At 45.2% G+C, this 24,363-nt stretch overlaps 1 protein-coding gene across 1 annotated transcript in view; it reads left to right on the top strand.

Annotated features, from left to right (window-relative positions):
• The window catches only part of LOC140479375 (vitellogenin-like), a gene marked incomplete at its 5' end in the record, with an annotated part of 107,653 nt that overhangs the window by 39,431 nt on the left and 43,859 nt on the right, over nt 1–24,363 (top strand). Inside the window, 7 exons of the mRNA XM_072573282.1 lie at nt 3,071–3,190; nt 4,501–4,690; nt 9,233–9,323; nt 9,476–9,661; nt 11,339–11,483; nt 11,571–11,790; nt 17,725–17,921. Of these exons, the coding sequence (XP_072429383.1) occupies nt 3,071–3,190; nt 4,501–4,690; nt 9,233–9,323; nt 9,476–9,661; nt 11,339–11,483; nt 11,571–11,790; nt 17,725–17,921 (1,149 nt within the window). The remainder of the gene's footprint in view (nt 1–3,070; nt 3,191–4,500; nt 4,691–9,232; nt 9,324–9,475; nt 9,662–11,338; nt 11,484–11,570; nt 11,791–17,724; nt 17,922–24,363) is intronic.

Genomic DNA, 24,363 nt, shown 5'->3' with positions numbered 1-24,363 from the left:
TTGTTAATTGATTCCGAGATTAGATTACTTACAGTATGGAAACAGGCCCTTCGGCCCAACAAGTCCACACCACCCCACCGAAGCGCAACCCACCCATACCCCTACATCTACCCCTTACCTAACACTACGGGCAATTTAGCATGGCCAATTCACCTGACCTGCACATCTTTGGACTGTGGGAGGAAACTGGAGCACCCGGAGGAAACCCACGCAGACACGGGGAGAATGTGCAAACTCCACACAGTCAGTCGCCTGAGGCGGGAATTGAACCCGGGTCTCTGGCACTGTGAGGCAGCAGTGCTAACCACTGTGCCACCGTGCCGCCCCAGGATACAGGCGCTCTAAAAAAGCCCCATCCCTGGCTATCTTGAGAATTAAGGAACGAGGGTAGGTCCGATCAAGGACAGTGGTGGGAGACTGTGTATTGAGTCGGAAGAGATAGGAGAGGTCTTGAACAAGTACTTCTCTTCAGTATTTACGAACGAGAGGGACTGTATTGTTGAAGAGGAGAGTGTGAAACGGACTGATAAGCTAGAAGAGATATCTGTTAGGAAGGAAGATGTGTTGGACATTTTGAACAACTTGAGGATAGACAAGTCCCCCGGGCCTGACGGGATATATCCTAGGATTATGTGGGAAGCAAGAGAGGAAATTGCAGTACCGTTGGCAATGATCTTCTCGTCTTCACTGGCAACGGGGGTGGTACCAGGGGACTGGAGAGTAGCGAATGTTGTGCCCCTGTTCAAAAAAGGGAATAGGGATAACCCCGGGAATTACAGGCCAGTTAGTCTTACTTCTGTGGTAGGCAAAGTAATGGAAAGGGTACTGAGGGATAGGATTTACGAGTATCTGGAACGGCACTGCTTGATTAGGGACAGCCAGCACGGATTTGTGAAGGGTAGGTCTTGCCTTACAAGTCTTATTGAATTCTTCGAGGAGGTGACCAAGCATGTGGATGAGGGTAGAGCAGTGGATGTAGTGTACATGGATTTTAGTAAGGCATTTGATAAGGTTCCCCATGGTAGGCTTATGCGGAAAGTCAGGAGGCATGGGATAGAGGGAAATTTGGCCAATTGGATAGAAAACTGGCTAACCGGTCGAAGTCAGAGAGTGGTGGTAGATGGTAAATATTCAGCATGGAGTCCAGTTACAAGTGGAGTTCCGCAGGGATCAGTTCTGGGCCCTCTGCTGTTTGTAATTTTTATTAATGACTTAGATGAGGGAGTCGAAGGGTGGGTCAGTAAATTTGCAGATGATACAAAGATAGGTGGAGTTGTGGACAGTGAGGAGGGCTGTTGTCGGCTGCAGAGGGACTTAGATATGATGCAGAGCTGGGCTGAGGAGTGGCAGATGGAGTTCAACCCTGCCAAGTGTGAAGTTGTCCATTTTGGAAGAACAAATAAGAATGCGGAATACAGGGTTAATGGTAGGGTTCTTGGTCAGGTGGAGGAACAGAGGGATCTTGGGGTCTATGTACATAGATCTTTGAAAGTTGCCACTCAGGTGGATAGAGTTTGTAAGAAGGCCTATGGAGTATTATCGTTCATTAGCAGAGGGATTGAATTCAAGAGTCGTGAGGTGATGTTGCAGCTGTACAGGACTTTGGTTAGGCCACATTTGGAGTACTGTGTGCAGTTCTGGTCGCCTCACTTTAGGAAAGATGTGGAAGCTTTGGAGAGGGTGCAGAGAAGATTTACCAGGATGTTGCCTGGAATGGAGAGTAGGTCATACGAGGATAGGTTGAGAGTTCTCGGCCTTTTCTCGTTGGAACGGCGAAGGATGAGGGGTGACTTGATAGAGGTTTATAAGATGATCAGAGGAATAGATAGAGTAGACAGTCAGAAACTTTTTCCACGGGTACAACAGAGTGTTACAAGGGGACATAAATTTAAGGTGAAGGGTGGAAGGTATAGGGGAGATGTCAGGGGTGGGTTCTTCACCCAGAGAGTGGTGGGGGCATGGAATGCGCTGCCCGTGGGAGTGGTAGAGTCAGATTCATTGGCGACCTTTAAGCGGCATTTGGATAGGTACATGGATGGGTGCTTAATCTAGGATAGAAGTTCGGCACAACATCGTGGGCCGAAGGGCCTGTTCTGTGCTGTATTGTTCTATGTTCTATGTTCTAAAGATCCTTCTTCAATTGCTACCACCACTTGGCCCAGATAATCCATGCAGTGCTGTCAGGTTCGAGGGTCTTGAACCGCTGTTGATGAAGGGCAGGCTGATTTATGAGGTAAAGACAATAACTGCAGATGCTGGAAATCAGATTCTGGATTAGTGGTGCTGGAAGAGCACAGCAGTTCAGGCAGCATCCAAGGAGCAGTGAAATCTACGTTTCAGACAAAAGCCCTTCATCAGGAATAAAGGTAGTCAGCCTGAAGCGTGGAGAGATAAGCTAGAGGCGGGTGGGGGTAGGGAGAAAGTTGACTTCAACTGTTTCCTCATTTCCCCTTCCCCCACCTCACCCTAGTTTCCAAATTTCCAGCTCAGCACCGTCCCCATGACTTGTCCGGACTTGTCCTACCTGCCTATCTCCTTTTCCACCCTCTCCTCCCTGACCTATCACCTTCATCCCCTCCCCCACTCACCTATTGTACTCTATGCTACTTTCTCCCAACCCCCACCCTCCTCTAGCTTATCTCTCCACACTTCAGGCTCACTGCCTTTATTCCTGATGAAGGGCTTTTGCCCAAAACGTCGATTTCGCTGCTCATTGGATGTTGCCTGAACTGCTGTGCTCTTCCAGCACCACTAATCCAGAAGCAGGCTGATTTATGTCCAGTTGTGACTCAAAGGGCATCTTGGTGGCGTTGCTATTCCCATGCAGTTGTGCCCTGGTGCAAGTAGGTGTTGGACACCCAGCTCTAAGGGATACATTCCAAGAAGCCATTGGAAAATTGTTGAAGTACATGCCATGTGGTGCACCACAGTTCAGAGAGTAAACTCCTCCTCAAAGCTCTCACAGAAATATTAACCTTGCTGAGAAACGCAGCCATTCTTTAATTTTTTTTCAGGTTTATAACGTGTTTTCACATCTTCTTCTCCTCATTTGTTTGTTGCTGCCTTCTAGGTACCTGGTTGGAAACCAATACCCACAAAAAAAGCCCTGGCAGTTGCCTACATCAAGTTGTTTGGTCAAGAACTTGCTTTTGTCGAACTTGACCAAAATAATATACAAGAGGCCATTAAGGTATTGACTACACTTTTGAGTTGGATTACATCAGTGAGGAAGAGTTGGATTTTTACATGATTTACCATTAGACCAGCTTTTTAATTATAGATTTTCATTGAATTCAAATTTCACCATTTGCCATGGTGAGATTTGAACTCATGACTCCCAAGTACTATTCTGGGGCTCTGCGTTACGAGTTCAGTGACACAACCACTGCCCCATCACCTCCTGAATAAATAGTGATATGATTGCTTTAAACCCAATAATGAACTCAGTAGTGTCAGTAGGAGGTCATCTCAATTGCACAGGATTGTCACGCACCCACAACACTATGGGATCATTTCCAATTCCTAACCACCCCCCAATGTCTGGAAAACCTAATGAAGTCCCAACGTGGGATTTGACACAGCTCTAACCCATTGAGTATTTTTAATGTAGAGGTGGCGAAATGAGGCAGGGGAATCAAGAGTTAGCAGGATCAATGTGAATGTGAATTAGAAACACAAAATCGATTAACCATGATCCCACTAAATGACAGAGTAGGCTTGAGGGGCTGAATACCCTACTTATTCTCCTATTTCGTGCATCCCCAAAGTGATATTATGACCCACTCTACTGCTTTGCAAGGAGGCAAAAGTGAGGACTGCAGATGCTGGAGATCAGAGTCTAGATTAGAATGGTGCTGGAAAAGCACAGCAGGTCAGGCAGCATCCTGCTCCTCGGATGCTGCCTGACCTGCTGTGCTTTGCAGGGAGACAAGTGTAAAGATCACTCACCACTTCTGAAGAAGGGTCACTGGACGTGAAACATTGACTCTGCTTTCTCTCCGCAGATGCTACCAGACATGTTGAGTTTTTCCATCTAATCCTGTTTTTGTCACTTGCCACTTCTTCACACTGCATGGCCAAAGTAGACATCCCTCCCTCTCCTGCCCAAACCAAGACCCCTTCCCAGGGAGGTAAACATACTTCATCTCCCTCAGTGTATTCTGGATCTGAAATTCCGCAGGTGAGGTGACCTTTTAGGCTAACACGTAAGGAGTGGATGGAGGTGCTTTCTGTATAAGGATCGAGCAGGAATTCCCAAAGTCAGAAGGAACATCCTGCTCCTGAGTCTCGAGACCATGAAAGTGGAGTTAAGGTAGAACATCAGTCACTGTTGTATTGAATGGCAGGGCACATCCAATGGCCAAACCTCGCTCCTATTTTCCTTTGACCTGTGGGTTTTGCCAGTTTACCCTGAGATAATGGTGGAATTCCAAGATCTAGGTCAGGGAGATCTAGCACAACAACTTCATTGTGTTCCTTTCCTTTTTTTGTTTCACACAGCTCATCAGCAACCAAGGGAGAATGGACAACCTCATCAAGAAACTGATAAATCAGCTTCAGCAAGGAATCACAACACAGTGGACCAAACCCTTGCTGGCATCTGAAATCCGACACATTGTGCCAACATCACTTGGATTGCCAATGGAACTGACTTTTTACTACACTGTCGTGTCAGCAGTTACAGCACAGGGTAAAGGCTTTGTATCTGGAGTACTTAATACAGTTTTGGCCCCTTTAAGGAAGGACGTACCTGCACTGGAGGTCATTCAGAGGTGGTTCACTAGACTAATTCCGGAGATGAAAGGTTGTCTAAAAAGGAGAGATTGAATCATTTACACCTGTACTTGCTAGAGTTTAGAAGGGTGAGAGGAGATCTATTTGAGTTATGTAAGACATGCAAGGGGATTGACAGATTAGATGTAGAGACGATGTTTCCTCACATGCAGCATCCTAGAATGAGAGGTCATAGTTTTAGGATAATGTTTGGCAAATTTAAAACACAGATGAGAAGGAATTGCTTCTTTCGAAGGGTCATGAATCTATGGAATTCACTGTGCAGTGGATTGCCAGGACATTGAATAAATTTAAGGAGTAGATAGACAGATTGAGAATGAGGAATGTGTTAAAGTGTATTGGGGAGTAGGCAGGAAAGTGGAGTTGAGGCTGTGATGAGCTCAGTCATGATCCTATTAAATGGCGGAGCAGGTTTGAGGGACCAAATGGCCTACACCTGTTCTGAGTTTTGACGTTAGTATGTTTGTAAGTTTCTGTGACTGAGGGGGGCCTTGGGGAAACTTGCTGTCAGTAGGAACAGCTCAGGAAGGTCATAGCTTAGTGGCACTATTACTACACCATTGGTCCAATGCTATGGGGACTCAGGTTCGAATCCCACTATGGCAGAAGGTAGAATTTGAATTCAATCCAAACAAAAATCTGGAATTAGGAGTCTAATGATGATAAAACCATTGTCAATTGTAAAGTAAAACCCATTTGGCTCAGTCATATCCTCTAGGGAAGGAAGGTGCCATCCTTAGCTGTATGAGCAAATTAATACAGAGACTGGAATCTGTAGTGACATCAAAAAATACTGGAAATCACAGCAGGTCAGGCAACATCCGTGGAAACAGTCCAAGCTAACATTTCAAGTCTAACTGATTCTTTATCAGCGCTCTGATGAAGAGTAGTCTAGACTCAAAATGTTAGCTTGCTCTCTCTCTCCTTCATTTCAGTGCCATCCTTACCTGGTCTGGCCTATATATAGTTAGTTAAAAATCACACGACATCAGATTATAGTCCAACAGGTTTAATTGGAAGCACTATCTTTCAGAGTGCTGCTCCCTCATCAGATGGTTCATGGCCTATATGTGATGCCAAACCCACAGCAATGTGATTGACTCTTAACTTCCCTCCGGACAATTAAGGATGGGCAATAAATATTGGCCTAAACAGTGACCCAGCATCCCGTGAATGATAGAAAAAAAGTTACTCCTGGCCTCCCAGTTGACCATCTACAGCCTAAAGCAGATGGACCTGCAGATTCACGAAGCTGTCACAAGCATGCTGTGAAGTCTGAGCACCCACACTCAGACCGCTGAGCACCATTGGAGCAGCAAGGAGACCTCTACACACATGCCCTGTGAGCAGGGAATGTAAAACATTTAAATGTAGGAGGATGTGATCAAACGTTTCAATGGGAAGGACTCCATTTACATGGCTCACTGGCAAGAAAAAGACTGCCAACATCATCAAAGACCCATTGTATCCCTGTAATGCTCTCCTAAGACCTCTTGTGTCAGGCAGAAGATACAGAAACCTGAACACACACCCCAGCAGGTTCAGGAAAAGCTTCTGTCAGCCGTTATTAGCCTGATGAATGGATCCCCTAGCCTCAAATAATACTGAACTTGCTATAATGCTGATCTTGCCTAGAGCACGCCCTGTGCAATGTAACCTGAATGCCTCTGTCCAAGTCTTTCTGATCTGTACAGCCTTGCTTTCTACGATCCACCTGTACTGCTCAGAAACAAAGCTTTGTTACTTTGGTACATGAAATGGTAAATCAATCAATCAATCAATCAAGGGGAAGGTCCTTTAGGCGAAACATTGGGGTGAGGGGGTTTCTGTCATTTCTGCGATCTGTCTGGGATGTCCAGTTTCCAAAAGCACTACCCCGGCCCACCCTCACCCCGCTCCCTCTTCACACAGCATCAACTAAATGCCAGCACCCTGTAAACTAACAAGTAATGGGAGGTTGAATGATGGCTTCACGGAGCAAGAAGACAAGCCGCTTAGCAACTGGCCTAGCAACCGTCCACTGGTAAACCTCCCCAGCTTCTGCTCCATTCCAATACCCACCCGGTGCTGGGACAATTCACTCCAAAAGGGAGTAAATGATAATGGAAAAAGAGGTCAATATTTTTAAAAAAGAGTAAGCTTCCATTTATATCAAGTTTCATTGCACCTCTGAGAAATGTTGAAATAGGATGACACATTTAAATCCCTGGCCCTCCCACTGAGACTATTCCAACATTCACCAAATTCTTGCTGATTTGTATCTCAGTTCTATTTGTCTTCCTTCCCATTCAGTTTTGGAATCTTTTGTCTATCAAATGGTTGTCCACCTCAGACTTCAGGGCTTCAATTGTACACAAACATTCACGGCCCTCTGGGAAAGAAGATTCCAAGTTTCTGCTGCTTATTGTGTGATATAGCCAGGGGAAGATATGATAGTCCCGACCGAATGGCCTTTATCAGTGTTACAGAAATTCTGGGATTCTGATATAAGATGCCGACTGATTTTCCTTCATAACAATTTAACATTAAGAATCATAGACAGGTAGATTGTGAGAATCTTGTGGGTGGCACGGTGGCACAGTAGTTAGCACTGCTGCCTCACAGCGCCAGAGACCTGGGTTCAATTCCTGCCTCAGGTGACTCTCTGTGTGGAGTTTGTACATTCTCCCCGTATCTGCGTGGGTTTCCTTCTAGTGCTCCAGTTTCCTCCCACAGTCCAAAGATGTGCAGGTTAGGTGAATTGGTCATGCTAAATTGCCCATAATGTTCAGTGAAGGGGTAAATGTAGAGGAATGGATCTGGGTGGGTTGCGCTTCGGCAGGTTGGTGCGGACATGTTGGGCCGAAGGGCCTGTTTCCACACTGTAAGTAATCTAATCCTTTCTCCATGGCAAACATGTCTGAGACCAGAGGGCATGGAGTGAGAGGTTTGGAGGAGATCTGAAACATTTTTTCACCTAGAGGATAAATCGAACACGCTGCCTGAGAGGGTGGTAGAGGCTGGTACTCACACAACATTTAAGAAGCATCTGGATGAGCACTTAAAATGCCAGGGCAGCACAGTAGCTCAGTGGTTAGCACTGCTTCCTCACAGCACTAGGGACCTGGGTTCGATTTCTCCCTCAGGCAGCTGTATGTATGGAGTTTGCACGTTCTCACCTGTCTGTGTGGCTTTCCTCTGGTTCTTGTCCTGGTTCTCCCCCACAATCCTAACCTGTCCAGGTTAGGTGGATTGGCTGTGCTAAGTTGCCCATCGTGTCTAGGGATGTGTAGGTTAGGTGTGTTAGCCATGGGACTTGCAGGGATAGGGTAGGGGATGTGTTTGGGTTGGATACTCTACAGAGGCTTGGTGTAGACATGGGTGAATGGCCTGTTTCCACACTGTCTGGATTCAATGTGGTCCAACATTAGATAGTAGGCTATAGATACATGAGAATAGTGTAGCTTGGTGATTGTTTGGTCAGCACAGATATGGTGGGCCGAAGGGCCTGTTTCTGCACTGAATGACTCTAATTAGACCACTCTCTTTAGGAAACAGTTTCCCTCTTTCAATCCCATTGAATCAGTTAACATTTTCAAAATGCTCCACACTTCATCACTTATTCTGAGTGATCATTGTTATCTAAGCTTACGGGACAAGAATTTTGTGCAGTACAAGGTCTCATACTAACCAGATGAAAAATCATTGACTCTGCTTTTGAGGGTGTTGTTAAATGAGAAATTTCAGCCAGCTTATTGGAAAACGCCCCTCTGTTTGTTTAGTTGGTTTTAGCCGTGAGCAGTCTTTTATTGACTAATAGAGGCACTATTAGTCAGAACAAGGCAAAACTGGAGGAGTTGATTATTATCTTCCTCACATCTTCCCCAAAATCTTAGCCAGTCTTTTATTCCAATTCCAACATTGACTGTGTATTTCCAATATTTTCCATCCTTTTTTTTCTAGAATTCCGGTATTTGCGGTTTAGGTTGGCAAACCCAATTCATTTAAATGACACAAAAATAGAAGTTGCAGGCAACACTCAGCAGGTCAGGCAGCAGCCGCAGGAAGAAAAAAGGGCTAATGTCTTGAGTCCAGTTACTCTTCAGTTCTCAAAACTTTGACTCTGCTTTCTTCCCACGGATGCTGCCAGAGCTGCTGAGTTTCTCCAGCAATTTCAGTCTTTGATTAGATTACTTACAGTGTGGAAACAGGCCCTTCGGCCCAACAAGTCCACACCGCCTCGCCGAAGCGTAACCCACCCATACCCCTACATCTACATCTAGATCTACCCCTTACCTAACACTACGGGCAATTTAGCGTGGCCAATTCACCTGACCTGCACATCTTTGGAGTGTGGGAGGAAACCGGAGCACACGTTTCAGCTCTCCAGCATCTGCAGTTCTTTATTTTGTTTTGCTAACTTTTCTTGTTGTGTTTCCTAAATTAATCCTTCCAACAGCCAATGTGAAGTTCAATCCCGTCCCTTCCAATGTTACCATGGTTCAGTTCCTGAACACCACCATTCAGACAGACGTTCAGCTCACACCAAGGTATTTGCTTCTCGCAGTCATGAATGAACTGCCAGGGTGAAGGGGACAAACATTTTTTCATCTATGAACTTCTGTCAAGCAGATCTGTTTTCATCTTGACTTTCTGAAGGTATTGCCTCTCAGACTTTTCTTTTTACGATTTTTCTTTGCAGTTCGGTCAAAGATGTCATCGCCATCATGGGAATAAACACCCCCCTGATTCAGACGGGTGTGGAAATACAATTGAAAACAAGCACCTTTGTCCCCGTGAACTTCACTGCCAGAATAAACTTAAGGAAGAGTAATATCAAAATTGAAACACCCCCATGGAAACAGGAAAATGAGCTGTTTTCTGCTAGGTAACAGAAATCCTAACCCACTCAAACATTCTTTTAATGTTCCTTTTTCTGGTCTATCATGATTTGTATCTACAGCAAACTGGCATCTACAGGACCAGAAGTGTGCCGCAAAATGAAATCATTTAAGGATTATGTTGAGCGGGCGGGTAAGTGGAGCTGAGTCCATAAGCAGAATCAGCCATGATCTTATTGAATGGCAGAGCAAGCTCAATGGGCCAAATGGCCTACTCCTGCTCCTTAATATGTTCTCATTTTTCTTCCAATTGATCAAAGGGTCCACATAATCGACTAAGTATAGAAACCTAATGCAGGGTACAACCTTCACTGTTATACTTTATTTACATTTCTCAATCATGGGCGGCACGGTGGCACAGTGGTTAGCACTGCTGCCTCACAGCGCTAGACACCCGGGTTCAATTCCCACCTCAGGCGACTGACTGTGTGGAGTTTGCACATTCTCCCCGTGTCTGTGTGGATTTCCTCCAGGTGCTCCAGTTTCCTCCCACAATCCAAAAATGTGCAGGTCAGGTGAATTGGTCATGCTAAATTGCCTGTAGTGTTAGGTGAAGGGGTAAATGTAGGGGAATGGGTCTGGGTGGGTTGCTCTTCAGAGGGTCGGTGTGGACTTGTTGGGCCGAAGGGCCTGTTTCCACACTTTAAGTAATCTAATCAGAAAGGCTAAAGGAACATAGAGAGAAAAATAATTTGCATATGTAGAGCCCATTTTGTGACCTCAGGATGATCCAAATCAGTTTAGTACTGATGAAGTATTTTTGAAGCATGGACAGTTTTGTAATGTAGGGTAACAGGAGGGTAGAGAGCTGGAAGTGGCATTCCACAGAGTTCTGGATCGATGACATTCATTTGCCCTTATTTGCATATTGCTTCATTCACTAAAATTAATGAACAAGACATGATCTGCTCACATTATAATAAGGAGTGATATAATGGGATTTTTACATGTGAATGTTTTTGAATAGTGTGGGGTCAATAGAAAATGTGGAGGATAGGTGAGCCTGGAGGTATCAAAAGCATAAAAATTTGAATTCATGGCGTTAAAGTCATCTTTGAAAGCACCAGGTCAGTGAAAGACACATTGCCAGACAGATCAAGTGCTTTCTGGCCAGGTAAGTATCTTTTTAAACTATGATCATAGCAATCATAGTAATTAATTTGCAGACAGCAAGCTTTGCCTGAAAACAATGCAGTCTCAGTGTAGATGAGGCTTAAGTAATGGTTAGGATAAGAAGGATCTTTTGTATTCACTCGAGAGGGTTATGTTCAATATTCCATCGAGTGGGCGTCCCTGCAACAGTGCAGCACTCCCGCTGTGGTGCACAGAATTAGAATTAGATTTTAAAATTAGAAGTGGATTTTATTGTCATGTGTATACTCAGGTAGAGAAAGACATGAGTGCAGCATACAATGTCACAAAACCAGAATCTCAAAAGAAGAGCAGCAGAAATTAAAGAAAATCAAAAGTCAAAAAAAATGTCTGGATCTCAAAGTTTAAAGGAATGCCAACCTAGATTTTGTATTCATGTCTATATTGTGAGATTGTGTACCCTGAAACTTCTGATGAAGGTTAGCTGGAGAGAGGATACTAGCAGATGAAGTTGACATGAAGTGAGCTTGATGATGCCATTGGTCTCTGCTTCTGTTTTAATGTCTACATAGGTCACGGGCTTTTGCCTTCTCGAGAAATATTGAAGACCCAGCCTCCGCGAAAATCACTCCACTGCTATCAAGCAGGGAGTTCAGGATGACGAACAGAGAATTGAATTTAGCAAAGAATTCAACAGCAGATAAAGAGAGAGTGATGGTAACGAGAAAGACCCTCTAGTTGTTTTCTCCTTGGGGTTTCAGTTGTGGAGTGCTTCAACGGTTTTAATGTGTGCTTGCCCTGCAGGAGAAAGTCTTGCCTCTAGCTATACCACAAGGATCCGTGTGCTCTGCTGAAGATCAACCTGATGTCCCAAGCCCAACAGTCCGCCAGGCTTGTGCTAAGTTCAGCACATTTGGAGTTCAAGTTTGTTACAAGACTAGTGCTGAAAACACTGCCTTCACCAGCAGCTCACCATTGTACAGACTCATTGGCGATAAATCAGTTGTAGTCACAGTCAAACCAGGTAAAGGCATTCATGAAAGGAAACAAAATTTGCATTTGTAAAGCTCCTTTCACCATGTCAAGACATTGTAATGCCCTTCATAAGTCAAGTTCAGTGTCAGTGTCAATCTCCTTCCTCTTTGGATGAAAATGGTTGCAGGGAGATGGGAAAAAGGCAGGTGATTCGCACTGGGTGACAGAACCAGTGCAGGCACAGTGGGCCGAGTGGCCTCCTTATGTGCCTTAACAATTCTGCGATGTTGAGTAAGCATGGACACTTGGGGATGGATTGTTGTTCCCTGAATGGGACTGTTTCAGAAGTAGGTCACCAATAAGAATGGTGAAACTGTCACTGTACCAGATGTGCGACTCCAGTCCCAAGCTTGGGACAGTCCAATGTCTTGGCTGAACTTGCAACATTAAGGAGCTCATTAAGAGTTCATTTTCCAAAGTCCTGAAATTTTCTTGGGGATGGAAGCTCTTGAGAGCTGCGTGAAGCTGAACAGCTCCATTCCATCTGCAACATCGTCTGCCGTGTTAACATGCTTCATGTGATGTTTAACAAGTGGCAGATTTGATGTAAATCTATTGCACAGTAATGATACTTCAATATTAGAAACTTTCTAGCCCTATACTGATCCTCTAGCTTTCTACTAATCTAAATTGTGCACATTTTTTCTTTCAATTTGATGCCATTTTTATCATCCCTGGTTAACCATGGTTGGCTTTTCATTTTTTTGGAATCCTTATTTATTACTGGGATATATAGTCATGGAGATGAGCAGCACAGAAACAGACCCTTTGGTCCAATTCATCCATGCTGACCAGATATCCTAAATTAATCTAGTCCCATTTGCCAGCACTTAGTCCATATCTCTCTCAACCCTTCTTATTCATGTATCAATCATGTATGTCTTTTAACTGTTGTAATTGTACCAACTTCCACCACATCCTCTGGCAGCTCATTCCAGACACATACCACCCTCTGCGTGAAAAGGTTGCCTATTAGGTCCCTTTTAAATTTTTTCCCTCTCACCCTAAACCTATGCCCTCCAGTTTTGGATCCCTCCACCCCAGGTTTCACGACATTGTCCATTTATCCTATCCATGCCCCTCCTGTTTTATAAACCTCTATAAGGTCACCCCTTAGCCTCTGACACTCCAGGGAAAGCAGCCCCAGCCTATTCAACCTCTCCCTCCTGCTCAAACCCTCCAACCCTGGCAACATCCTTGTAAATCTTTTCTGAACCCTTTCAAGTTTCACATCACCCTTACAATAGGAGCAATGAGTTATTGAGTTAAACACCTACTATTATTCCTTTAATGTCTTTGCTATTTAGCAACTTTGCCGGCTAACTCTGGCCTCATAAGTTTGTAATTACCCTTTTTTTAAGTTTAGCACAGTGTTTTCTGACCCAGGTTTCTCCCTCTCAAACTGAATGTTAATATCAAACATGTTTTGGTCATTGTTTCTTTTAACTCCAACATTATTTATTAAATCTGCCTCATTATGTATTACTAAATCATAAATAGCCTAATCCTGGGTTGTATCCATTACAACTGTCCCAAATATGTTTTGTGATTTTTTTTCCCTTGTGGCCACCTGTGCAAATCTGACTATCCCAATCTACATGAAGATTTAAGGTATGGCCTTTTTTGATGCACCCTCATTATTCCATGATTTGCTCTCTGTCCTATCATATAGCTGCTACTGGGGCCTGGGAGGTGATCGATCACTTTTTCTACACTTAATATTTTACCTTCACCCAAATGGATTCTTGATCTTCTGGTCCAATAACATTTATTGCTATTTTATTTATATTAACTCATACTAACAAAGCTACCCCATCACTCTTTCTTTCTGCTTGTTGTTTTGAAATATCACATTCCTCTAAATATTTAGTTCCCATGTCTCCTAATGGCTATATGATTATACCCATTAACCTGTATTTGTGCAGTTAATTCATTCACTTTGTACCAAAAACAAACTAAAAGCCATTAATTTTATACATTTCCCATTTTCTCTTCTTTTGAACCTATTTACAGCTGTTTCTCTATGTTTGTACTCTCTGATCCTTCCTGTTCCACTCTGGGTGTCATTACCCAAGTAGCTGCCCTGTGATGATGCCACATCCTCTTGTTCTGTAAGCCTGCGTACATAGAGAGTCACAGCATCAGACAGCATGGAAACAGACCCTTCAGACCAACTCGTCCATCCTGACCAGGATTCCCAAACTAAACTAGTCTCATTTGCACATGTTTGGCCCAAATCCCTCAATGATGTGGAGGTGCCGGTGTTGGACTGGGGTGGACAAGGTCAGAAGTCACATGACACCAGATTATGATCCAACAGGTTTATTTGAAATCACAACCTTTTGAAGCGCTGCCCCTTTCTGAAGTGACAAAGAGCAGCACTCTGAAAGTTTGTGATTTCAAATAAACCTGTTGGACCATAACCTGGTGTTGTGTGATTTCTGACGATATCCCTCAAAACTTTTCCTATCCATGTACCTGTCCAATTGTCTTTTAAACATTGTAACTGTACTTGCATCTATCACTTCCTCTGGCAGTGCATTCCACATGTATGTGAAAAAGTTACCACTCAGGTTCCTTTTAAATCTTTCCCCTCTCACCTTAAATCTTTGCCCTCTAGTTTTGAACTCCCCTACCCGAGGGAAAAAGACTTTTGTTATTTATCTTATCTAAGCCCCTCATGATTTTATAAACCCCTCAGAGGTCACCTCTCAATCTCCAAAGCTCCAGGGAGAACAGTCCCAGCATTTCCAGCGTCTTCTAATGACTCAAATCCTGGTAACATTCTTGTAAATCTTTTCTGCACCCTTCCCAGTTTAATAACATCCTTCTGAACTGCAACATGTTATCCCAACTCCTGCATTCAGTGCTCTGACTTATAAAAGCAAGTGTGCCATACACCATCTTCACCACCCAGTCTAACTGTGACGTCACTTTTATGGAACTATGTACCTGAACCCCTTGAGCCACTCTGTTCACCAACATTCCCCAGGGCCCTAATATTAACTCTGTAAGCCCTGCCCTTGTTTATTTTACCAAAATGCAACATGCATATTTATCTAAATTAAATTCCATCTGTCACTTCTTTGCCCACTGGCCCATCTGCTCGAGATCCCGTTGTACTCTGAGGTAACTTTCTTCATTGTCCACTCTACCAGCAATTGTAGTGTCATCTGCAAATTTATTGATCATGCTTGCTACATTCTCATCCAAATCATTTATATAAATGACAAACAATAGTGAATCCATTGATCCCTGTGGAATACAGGCCTCCAATCCAATGAACAACCCTCCACCATCCTCTATCTCCTACAATCAAGCCAATTTTGTATCCAATTGGCCAACTCTCTGTGGATCCCACGTGATCCAGTTTTACTAACTAGTCTATCATGTGGAACCTAGTCATCAGCCTGGCAAAAGTCCATGTAGACAACTTCTACAACTCTGCTTGCATCGATCTTCTTGATCATGTCCTCAAAAAACTCAAACAAGTTTGTGAGAGACGATTTCCCACACACAAAGCCATGTTGATGATCCCTGATCTGTCCTTGGCTGTCCAATTGCATGTAAATCCTATCTCTCAGAATCCCCTCCAAATAGCTTACTCGCCAATCAACACCAGGTTATAGTCCAACAGGTTTACTTGAAACCACAAGCTTTCAGAGCACTGCTCCTTCATCAGGTGAAGTGGAGGGAAGCACACAGGCACAGAATAACAACTCTTCTCAGGTGGATTATTTTTAATTATCTCTTTGCGTTAATTAATTAGTTCATAGGTCATCCCTTCAGCTATTCAGCTGTTAACATGTTACTCACACCATCTGACACTTTTCATCACCTGCAAAGACTTTTTAGTTAGCCTGCTGACACTCTACGCACACCATTTATACTTATCTGTTGACACTCTTCATTACCTGTCTATTTCCCATCCCATCAGAGCTGCTCCATTCTACCACTGCCAACACCCCACAATCTCCCACAACACTCAAGCAACATGACACCATCCAGAACAAAACAGTTCTTTGATTGACATTGCATCCACAAGCATCCACTTCCTCCACCACTGACACTCAGTAGCAGCAGTGTGTACTATCTACAAGATGCACTGCAGAAATTCACCAAATATCACTGGGGTGGCATGGTGGCTCAGTGGTTAGCACTGCTGCCTCACAGCACAGGGTCCAAGGTTCAATTCCTGCCTCGGGTGACTGTCTGTGTGGAGTTTGTACATTGTCTGCGTGGGTTTCCTCCGGGTGCTCCAGTTTCCTCGCACAGTCCAAAGATGTGCAGGTCAGGTGAATTGGCCATGTTAAATTGCCCATAGTGATAGGTGCATTAGTCAGAGGGGGGTGGGTTACTCTTCGGAGGATCAGTGTGGACTTGTTGGGCTGAAGGGCCTGTTTCCACACTGTAGGGTATCTAACCTAATCTAATCCTCAGACAGCACCCCTCCAGACCCATGACCACTTCCATCTAGATGGACAAGGACAGCACATACATGGGAACGCCACCACCTGCCAGTTCCCCTCCAAGCCAATCCCATCCAGGAAGCCCTGATGAAGGGCTTTTGCCTGAAACATCGATTTTCCTGCTCTCCAGATGCTACCTGACCTGCTGTGCTTTTCCAGCACTACTCTAATCTTGACTCTAATGTCTAGTATCTGCAGTACCTACTTCTGCCTAATGCATTGTGGGTCAACCTACAGCATACAAACTGCAGCGGTTCAAGAAGGCAGCTCACCACCATATGCTCAAGGGCAACTATAGACAGGTAATGAATGTTGGCCCAGCCAGCAACGCCCACATCTCATGAGTGAGTTAAAAAAACTGAACCCCACTTCTGCTCACACCAATCTTTGAGCCTTTAACTCTTCGACCTTATTTACCCTACACCAATTCGCCCGTGAGCAATTTATTTTTAAGCTTGAGCTTGAGCTATTCATTGTATCATTCAGATAATTGAAACTTTTTTTAGGTTACAATTTGTGCTTGATAAATTAGACCAAGGAATGTACAGCAAGATAGTAAAATGGAATTGAGAGAGAGAGCTGAATTGAATTGCAGAACAGGCCTAAGGGGCTAAATGGCCTTCGCTTTTCCCTGTGAATCTGTTTGGGACCTATCCCTGATTTATAATAGCGCTTAGCAAGTTTTGAGATTTGTAGCTCAGGTTGAGGTTTTGGATGTAAGTTTGCTTGCTGAGCTGAAAGGTTCATTTCCAGATGTTTCGTTACCTCACTAGGTAACATCTTCAGTGGACCTCAGGTGAAGCAATACTGAAAATTCCTGCTTTCTATTTATATGTTTGGGTGCAAGGACTGTAACAAACACTACTTTGGACAAACAGGTAAAAAACTAGCCACCAGGATACATGAACACCAACTAGCCATAAAAAGATATGACCCTCTCTCACTGGTATCCTCACATACAGATGAGAAAGGGCACCACTTCAACTGGGACAATACATCCATCCTAGGACAAGCCAAACAAAGACATGCGAGAATTCCGAGAAGCATGGTATTCCAACCGGAATTCTATTAACACATCGAGTTAAACTCTATCTACCATTCCCTGAGAAAAGGAACCGGAAGTGACTTCACCACAGGAAATAACATCGCCACCGGAAATGACATCACCAACCCAAAGAAACCCAAACATATAAATAGAAAGCAGGAATTTTCAGCATTGCTCCGCATGAGGTCCACTGAAGATGTTACCTAGTAAGGTAACAAAACATCTGGAAATGAACCTTATAATAGCACTTTTGCATAATTGTGAGACAGCAACATACTTAACTAGAATATAAAAGTGACGGGTTAACTGCAGAAACATTGGATGTGACAGTTCAGGCCTTTGTGTTTTTGGCTCTGGACAGATGTATCACGCACATTAACGAAGGATTTTTTTCATTTTAAATTTGTAGTTATCACACCAACAGCGATCAAAAAAATACAAGTCGAATTGCAGCTGCAATCTGGGGAGCAATTGATTGGAAGAGTTCGTCGTTTGATGAGGAAAAGTAACATGAGTGACATAGATTTGTCAGAACCCACAATGCCCAAAGGCAAATTAGCCCTTCTGAAACTGAAGAAAAAAGCTCATGAAAATGTTCGGCATCAGGTAAATATTCTTTTATATCAGAGATAACTAATCTTCTGTATTACCTTCTTTGATGGTGTATCACAGCAAGCAGCAGAGGTGGGTCAGCTACTCTGCTCCTCTGGCTGAAAATATTTGCAAATGCATTTTTCCTTTGACGTTTGCGCTGATATCCTGCCTGTTTTTGACAGCTGCCATCTTTGGTTATCGTTTTAATTGTCTGCTGCAATTGGTGACTGCAGAGCTTTCATCTGATCACTTGATTATGGGATCACTTAGAGTCAGAGTCATAGAGATGTACAGCATGAAAACAGATCCTTCAGTCCAACTTGATCATGCCGACCAGTTATCCCAACGCAAACCAGTTCCACCTGCCAGCACCTGGCCCATATCCCTCTAAACCCTTCCTGTTCATATACCCCCCCAGATGCATTTTAAATGTTGCAATTGTACCAGCCTCCACCACTTCCTCTGGAAGCTCATTCCATACACGTACCACTCTCTGCATGAAAAAGTTGCCCCTTAGGTCTCATCTATATCTTTCCCCTCTCACCATAAACCTATGCCCTCTAGTTCTGGACTGCCAGGGAAGATATTTTGTCTATTTACCCTATCCATGCCCCTAATGATTTTATAAACTTCTATAAGGTCACCCCTCAGCCTCCGACGCTCCAGGGAAAACAGCCCCAGACTATTCAACCTCTCTCTATAGCTCAAATCCTCCAAACATGGCAACATCCTTGTAAATCTTTTCTGAACCCTTTAAAGTTTCACAATATCTTTTCGATATGAAGGAGACCAGAATTGCACACAATATTCCAACAGTGGCCTAACCACTGTCCTGTACAGCCATAACATGGCCTTCCAACTCCTGTACTCAATACTCTGACCGATAAAGGAAAGCATTCACTATCCTATCTACCTGCAACTCCACTTTCAAGGAGCTATGAACCTGCACTCCAAGGTCTCTTCGTTCTGCAACAGTCCCTGGGACCTTACCATTAAGTGTATAAGTCCTGCTAAGATTTGCTTTCCCAAAATGCAGCACCTCTCATTTAGCTGAACTAAACTCCATCTGCCATTTCTCAGCCCATTGGCACATCTGATCAAGATCCTGTTGTAATCTGAGGTAACTTCCTTCGCTGTCCACTACACCTCCAATTTTGGTGTCATCTACAAACTTACTAACTATACTTCCTATTCTCATATCCAAATCATTTATATAAATGATGAAAAGTAGTGGACACAGCACCGATTCTTGTGGCACTCCCCTGGTCACAGGCCTGCAGTGTGAAAAACAACGCTCCACCATCACTTTCTGACTTTTACCTTTGAGCCAGTTCTGTATCCAAATGGGGAATTCTCCCTGTATTCCATGAGATCTAGCCTTGTTAATCAATCTCCCATGGGGAACCTTGTCAAAAGCCTTACTGAAGTCCATATAGATCACGTCCACCATTCTGCCCTCATCAATCCTCTTTGTTGCTTCTTCAAAAAACTTAATCAAGTTTTTGAGACGTGATTTCCCACGAACAAAGCCCCAGCTATGCCTGCATCTTCATCGGATATGGGGAATATTCCATCTTCCGCAGCTACACTGGCACCAACCCCCACCTTTTCCTCCGCTACATCGATGACTGTATCGGCGCTACCTCGTGCTCCCATGAGGAGGTTGAACAGTTTATCCACTTTACTAACACCTTCCACCTCGACCTCAAATTTACCTGGACAGTCTCAGACTCCTCCCTCCCCTTCCTAGACCTCTCCATTTCTATCTTGGGCGACCGACTCAACACTATAAACATTCACTATAAACCGACAGACTCCCACAGCTACCTAGACTACACCTCTTCCCACCCTGCCCCCTGTAAAAACGCCATCCCATATTCCCAATTCCTTCGCCTCCGCCGCATCTGCTCCCAGGAGGACCAATTCCAATACCGAACAACCCAGATGGCCTCCTTCTTCAAAGACCGCAATTTCCCCTCAAACGTGGTCAACGATGCTCTCCACTGCATCTCCTCCATTTCCCGCTCCTCTGCCCTTGAGCCCCGCCCCTCCAATCGCCACCAATACAGAACCCCACTGGTCCTCACCTACCACTCCACCAAACTCCATATACAACATATCATCCTTCGTCATTTCCGCCACCTCCAAACAGACCCCACCACCAAGGATATATTTCCCTCCCCTCCCCTATCAGCATTCCAGAAAGACCACTCCCTCCGTGACTCCCTCGTAAGGTCCACACCCCCCACCAACCCAGCCTCCACTCCCGGAACCTTCCCCTGCAACTGCAAGAAATGCAAAACTTGCGCCATACCTCCCCCCTCACTTCCCTCCAAGGCCCCAAGGGATCCTTCCATATCCATCACAAATTCACCTGCACCTCCACACACAGCAGTTACTGCATCCCTGCACCCAATGTGGCCTCCTCTACATTGGGGAGACAGGCCGCCTACTTGCAGAACATTTCAGAGAACACCTCTGGGACACCCGCACCAACCAACCCAACCGCCCTGTGGCTGAATACGTTAATTCCCCCTCCCACTCCGCCAAGGACATGCAGGTCCTTGGCCTCCTCCATCGCCAGACCATGGCAACACGACGCCTGGAGGAAGAGCATCTCATCTTCCGCCTAGGAACCCTCCAACCACAAGGGATGAATGGAGATTTCTCCAGTTTCCTTATTTCCCCTCCCTCCACCTTATCTCAGTCCGAGCCCTCGGACTCAGCACCGCCTTCTTGACCTGCAATCTTCTTCCTGACCTCTCCGCCCCCACCCCCATCTCCGGCCTATCATCCTCACCTTAACCTCCTCCCACCTATCGCATTCCCAAAACCCCTCCCCAAGTCCCTCCTCCCTACCTTTTATCTTAGCCTACTTGGCACACCCTCCTCATTCCTGAAGAAGGGCTTATGCCCGAAACGTCGATTCTCCTGCTCCTTGGATGCTGCCTGACCTGCTGCGCTTTTCCAGCAACACATTTTTCAGCTCTGATCTCCAACAGCTGCAGTCCTCACTTTCTCCAAGCACAAAGCCATGTTGACTATCCCTAATCAATTCTTGCCTTTCCAAATACATGTACATCCTGTCCCTCAAGATCCCTTCCAACAATTTGCCCACCACCGAGGTCAGGCTCACTGGTCTATAGTTCCCTGGCTTGTCCTTATCACCCTTATTAAACAGTGGCACCACATTTGCCAACCTCCAGTCTTCCAGCACCTCACCTGTGACCATTGGCGATACAAATATCTCAGCAATGGTCTGGATTAGTGGTGCTGGAAGAGCACAGCAGTTCAGGCAGCATCAGAGGAGCAGTAGAATCGATGTTTCGGACAAAAGCCCTTCATCAGGAATACAGGCAGAGAGCCTGAAAGGTGGAGAGATAAGCTAGAGGAGGGTGGGGGTGGGGAGAAAGTAGCATAGAGTACAATAGATGAGTGGGGGAGGGGATGAAGGTGATAGGTCAGGGGGGGAGGGTGGAGTGGATAGGTGGAAAAGGAGGTAGGACAAGTCCGGACAAGTGCTGAGCTGGAAGTTTGGAACTAGGATGAGGTGGGGGAAGGGGAAATGAAGAAGCTGTTGAAGTCCACGTTGATGCCCTGGGGTTGAAGTGTTCCGAGGCGGAAGATGAGGCGTTCTTCCTCCAGGTGTCTGGTGGTGAGGGAGCGGCGGTGGGAGTGGGAGGGGTAGTTGAAATGTTGGGCCACAGGGCGGTGTGGTTGATTGGTGCGGGTGTCCCGGAGATGTTCCCTAAAGCGCTCTGCTAGGAGGCGTCCAGTCTCCCCAATGTAGAGGAGACCGCATCAGGAGCAACTGATACAATAAATGATATTGTTGGATGTGCAGGTAAAACTTTGATGGATGTGGAAGGCTCCTTTAGGGCCTTGGATGGAGGTGAAGAAGGAGATGTGGGCGCAGGTTTTGCAGTTCCTGTGGTGGCAGGGGAAGGTGCCAGGAGGGGAGGGTGGGTTGTAGGGGGGCATGGACCTGACCAGGTAGTCAAGGAGGGAACGGTCTTTGTGGAAGGCAGAAAGGGGTGGGGAGGGAAATATATCCCTGGTGGTGGGGTCCGTTTGGAGGTGGCGGAAATGTCGGCGGATGATGTGGTTTATGCGAAGGTTGGTAGGGTGGAAGGTGAGCACCAGGGGTGTTCTGTACTTGTTATGGTTGGAGGGGTGGGGTCTGAGGGTGGAGGTGCAGGATGTGGATGAGATGCGTTGGAGGGCATCTTTAACCATGTGTGAAGGGAAATTGCGGTCTCTAAAGAAGGAGGCCATCTGGTGTGTTCTGTGGTGGAACTGGTCCTCCTGGGAGCAGATACGGCGGAGGTAGAGGAATTGGGAATACGGTGGGATGGCATTTTGCAGGAGGTAGAGTGGGAAGAGGTGTAATCCAGGTAGCTGTGGGAGTCGGTGGGTTTGTAAAAAAATGTCGGTATCACGTCGGTCGTCATTAATGGAGATGGAGAGGTCCAGGAAGGGGAGGGAGGTTTCAGAGATGGTCCAGGTAAATTTAAGGTCAGGGTGGAATGTGTTGGTGAGGTTGACGAATTGCTCAACCTCCTCGCGGGAGCACGAGGTGGTGCCAAAGCAGTCATCAATTTAGCGGAGGAAGAGGTGGGGAGTGGTGCCGGTGTAATTACGGAAGATCAACTGTTCTACGTAGCCAACAAAGAGACAGGCATAGCTGGGGCCCATATGTGTGCCCATGGCTACCCCTTTGGTCTGGAGAAAGTGGGAGGATTCAAATTACCCATCTCATCAAGGGGCCTAGCAATCATTTCCCTCGCTTCCCACAGAGTTCTAGGGTACACCTGATCAGGTCCTGGGGATTTATCCACCTTTATGTGTTTCAAGACAGGGTAAAAACAAGGACTGCAGCTGCTGGAAACCAGAGTCTAGCTTAGAATGGTGCAGGTCAGGCAGCATCTGAGGAGCAGGAAAATCCATGTTTCGGGCAAAAGCCCTTCATCAGGAATAGAGGCAGGGTGCCTACAGAGTGGAGAGACAATTGAGAGGGGGATGGGGACCGACATCCTCCTCTATAATATGGGCATTTTTCAAGATGTCACCATCTATTTTTCTACATTCTGTATCTTCCATGTCCTTTTCCACAGTAAACACTGATGCAAAATACTCGTTTAGTATCTCTCCCAACTCCTGTGGCTGTACCCAAAGGCCGCCTTGCTGATCTTTGAGGGGCCCTATTCTCTCCCTAGTTACCCTTTTGTGCCTAATGTATTTGTAAACACCCCTTCAATTCTCCTTAACTCTATTTACCAAACTTATCACATGTCCCCTTTTCGCCCTCCTGATTTCCTTCTTAAGTATATTTCTATTGCCTTTACACTCATAAGGTTCATTCGAGCTATCCTGTCAATACCTGCCATATGCTTCCTTCTTTTTCTTAACCAAACCCTCAATTTCTTTAGTCATCCAGCATTCCCTACACCTACCAGCCTTCACTTAGCTCTATCTTTTGCTTGCTGCCTCTGATGGTTAGCATTAAAGCAGTCTTGTGTTGTCACTGAAACAGGTTGACACCTCAGTTTTAAGACGGATTGATCAGATCACATAATGCTGATTTGACAGACTTTGAACTCCTCATTGAACAATACTTGATGGTGGAGTGTGCGATATGCTAGGCCACAAAGGTACAGATTATGGTCAAATACAATTGTGCAGCTCCTAATGGCCCAAGTTCCTTGTAAGTCTAACCCAATCTAGCATAGTGGCAGAAGTAAGCAGTGATCATATAATCATAGAATCCCTACAGTGTGGGAGCAGGTCATTCGAGTGCAGACTAACCCTCCAAATGACATCCCATCTAGTCCCACTCCCTTACTCTATCCCCGTAACCCTACATTTCCCATAGTTCTGGTCGCCGCATTGTAGGAAGGAGGTGGAAGCTTTCGAAAGAGTGCAGAGGAGATTTACCAGGATGTTGCCTAGTATGGAGTGAAGGTCTTATGAGGTAAGTCTGAGGAATTAGAGGCTGTTTTTATTAGAGAGAAGAAGGTTGAGAGGTGACTTAAATTGAGACATATAAGATAATCAGAGGGTTAGAAAAGGTGGACAATGAGATTTTCCCTTGTATAGAGTTTTAAATTGAGAGGTGATAGATATAGAATGGATGTCAGAGGTAGTTTCTTTACTCAGAGTAATAGAGGAGTGGAATGCACTGCCTGCAAGAGTAGTAGACTCGCCAAATTTAAGGGCATTTAAATGGTCATTGAATAAATATATGGATGAAAATGGAATAGTGTAGGTTAGATAGGCTTCACATTGGTCAGCGCAATATCAAGGGCCAAGGGCCTGTACAGCACTGTGATGATCAATGTTCTCTGTACTCCACCTAGCCTGCACATCCCTGGACACTATGCACAATTTAGCACAGCCAATCTATCTAACCTGCACATCATTGGACAGTGGGATGAAACACGAGCACCCCAGAGGG

The sequence above is a fragment of the Chiloscyllium punctatum genome, chromosome 7 (genome assembly GCF_047496795.1).
Source record: "Chiloscyllium punctatum isolate Juve2018m chromosome 7, sChiPun1.3, whole genome shotgun sequence".
In the NCBI taxonomy this organism is placed as follows: Eukaryota; Metazoa; Chordata; class Chondrichthyes; order Orectolobiformes; family Hemiscylliidae; genus Chiloscyllium; species Chiloscyllium punctatum.
Note: the sequence above shows the minus strand (reverse complement) of the source record. Positions and strands in the feature narration are given on the sequence as shown.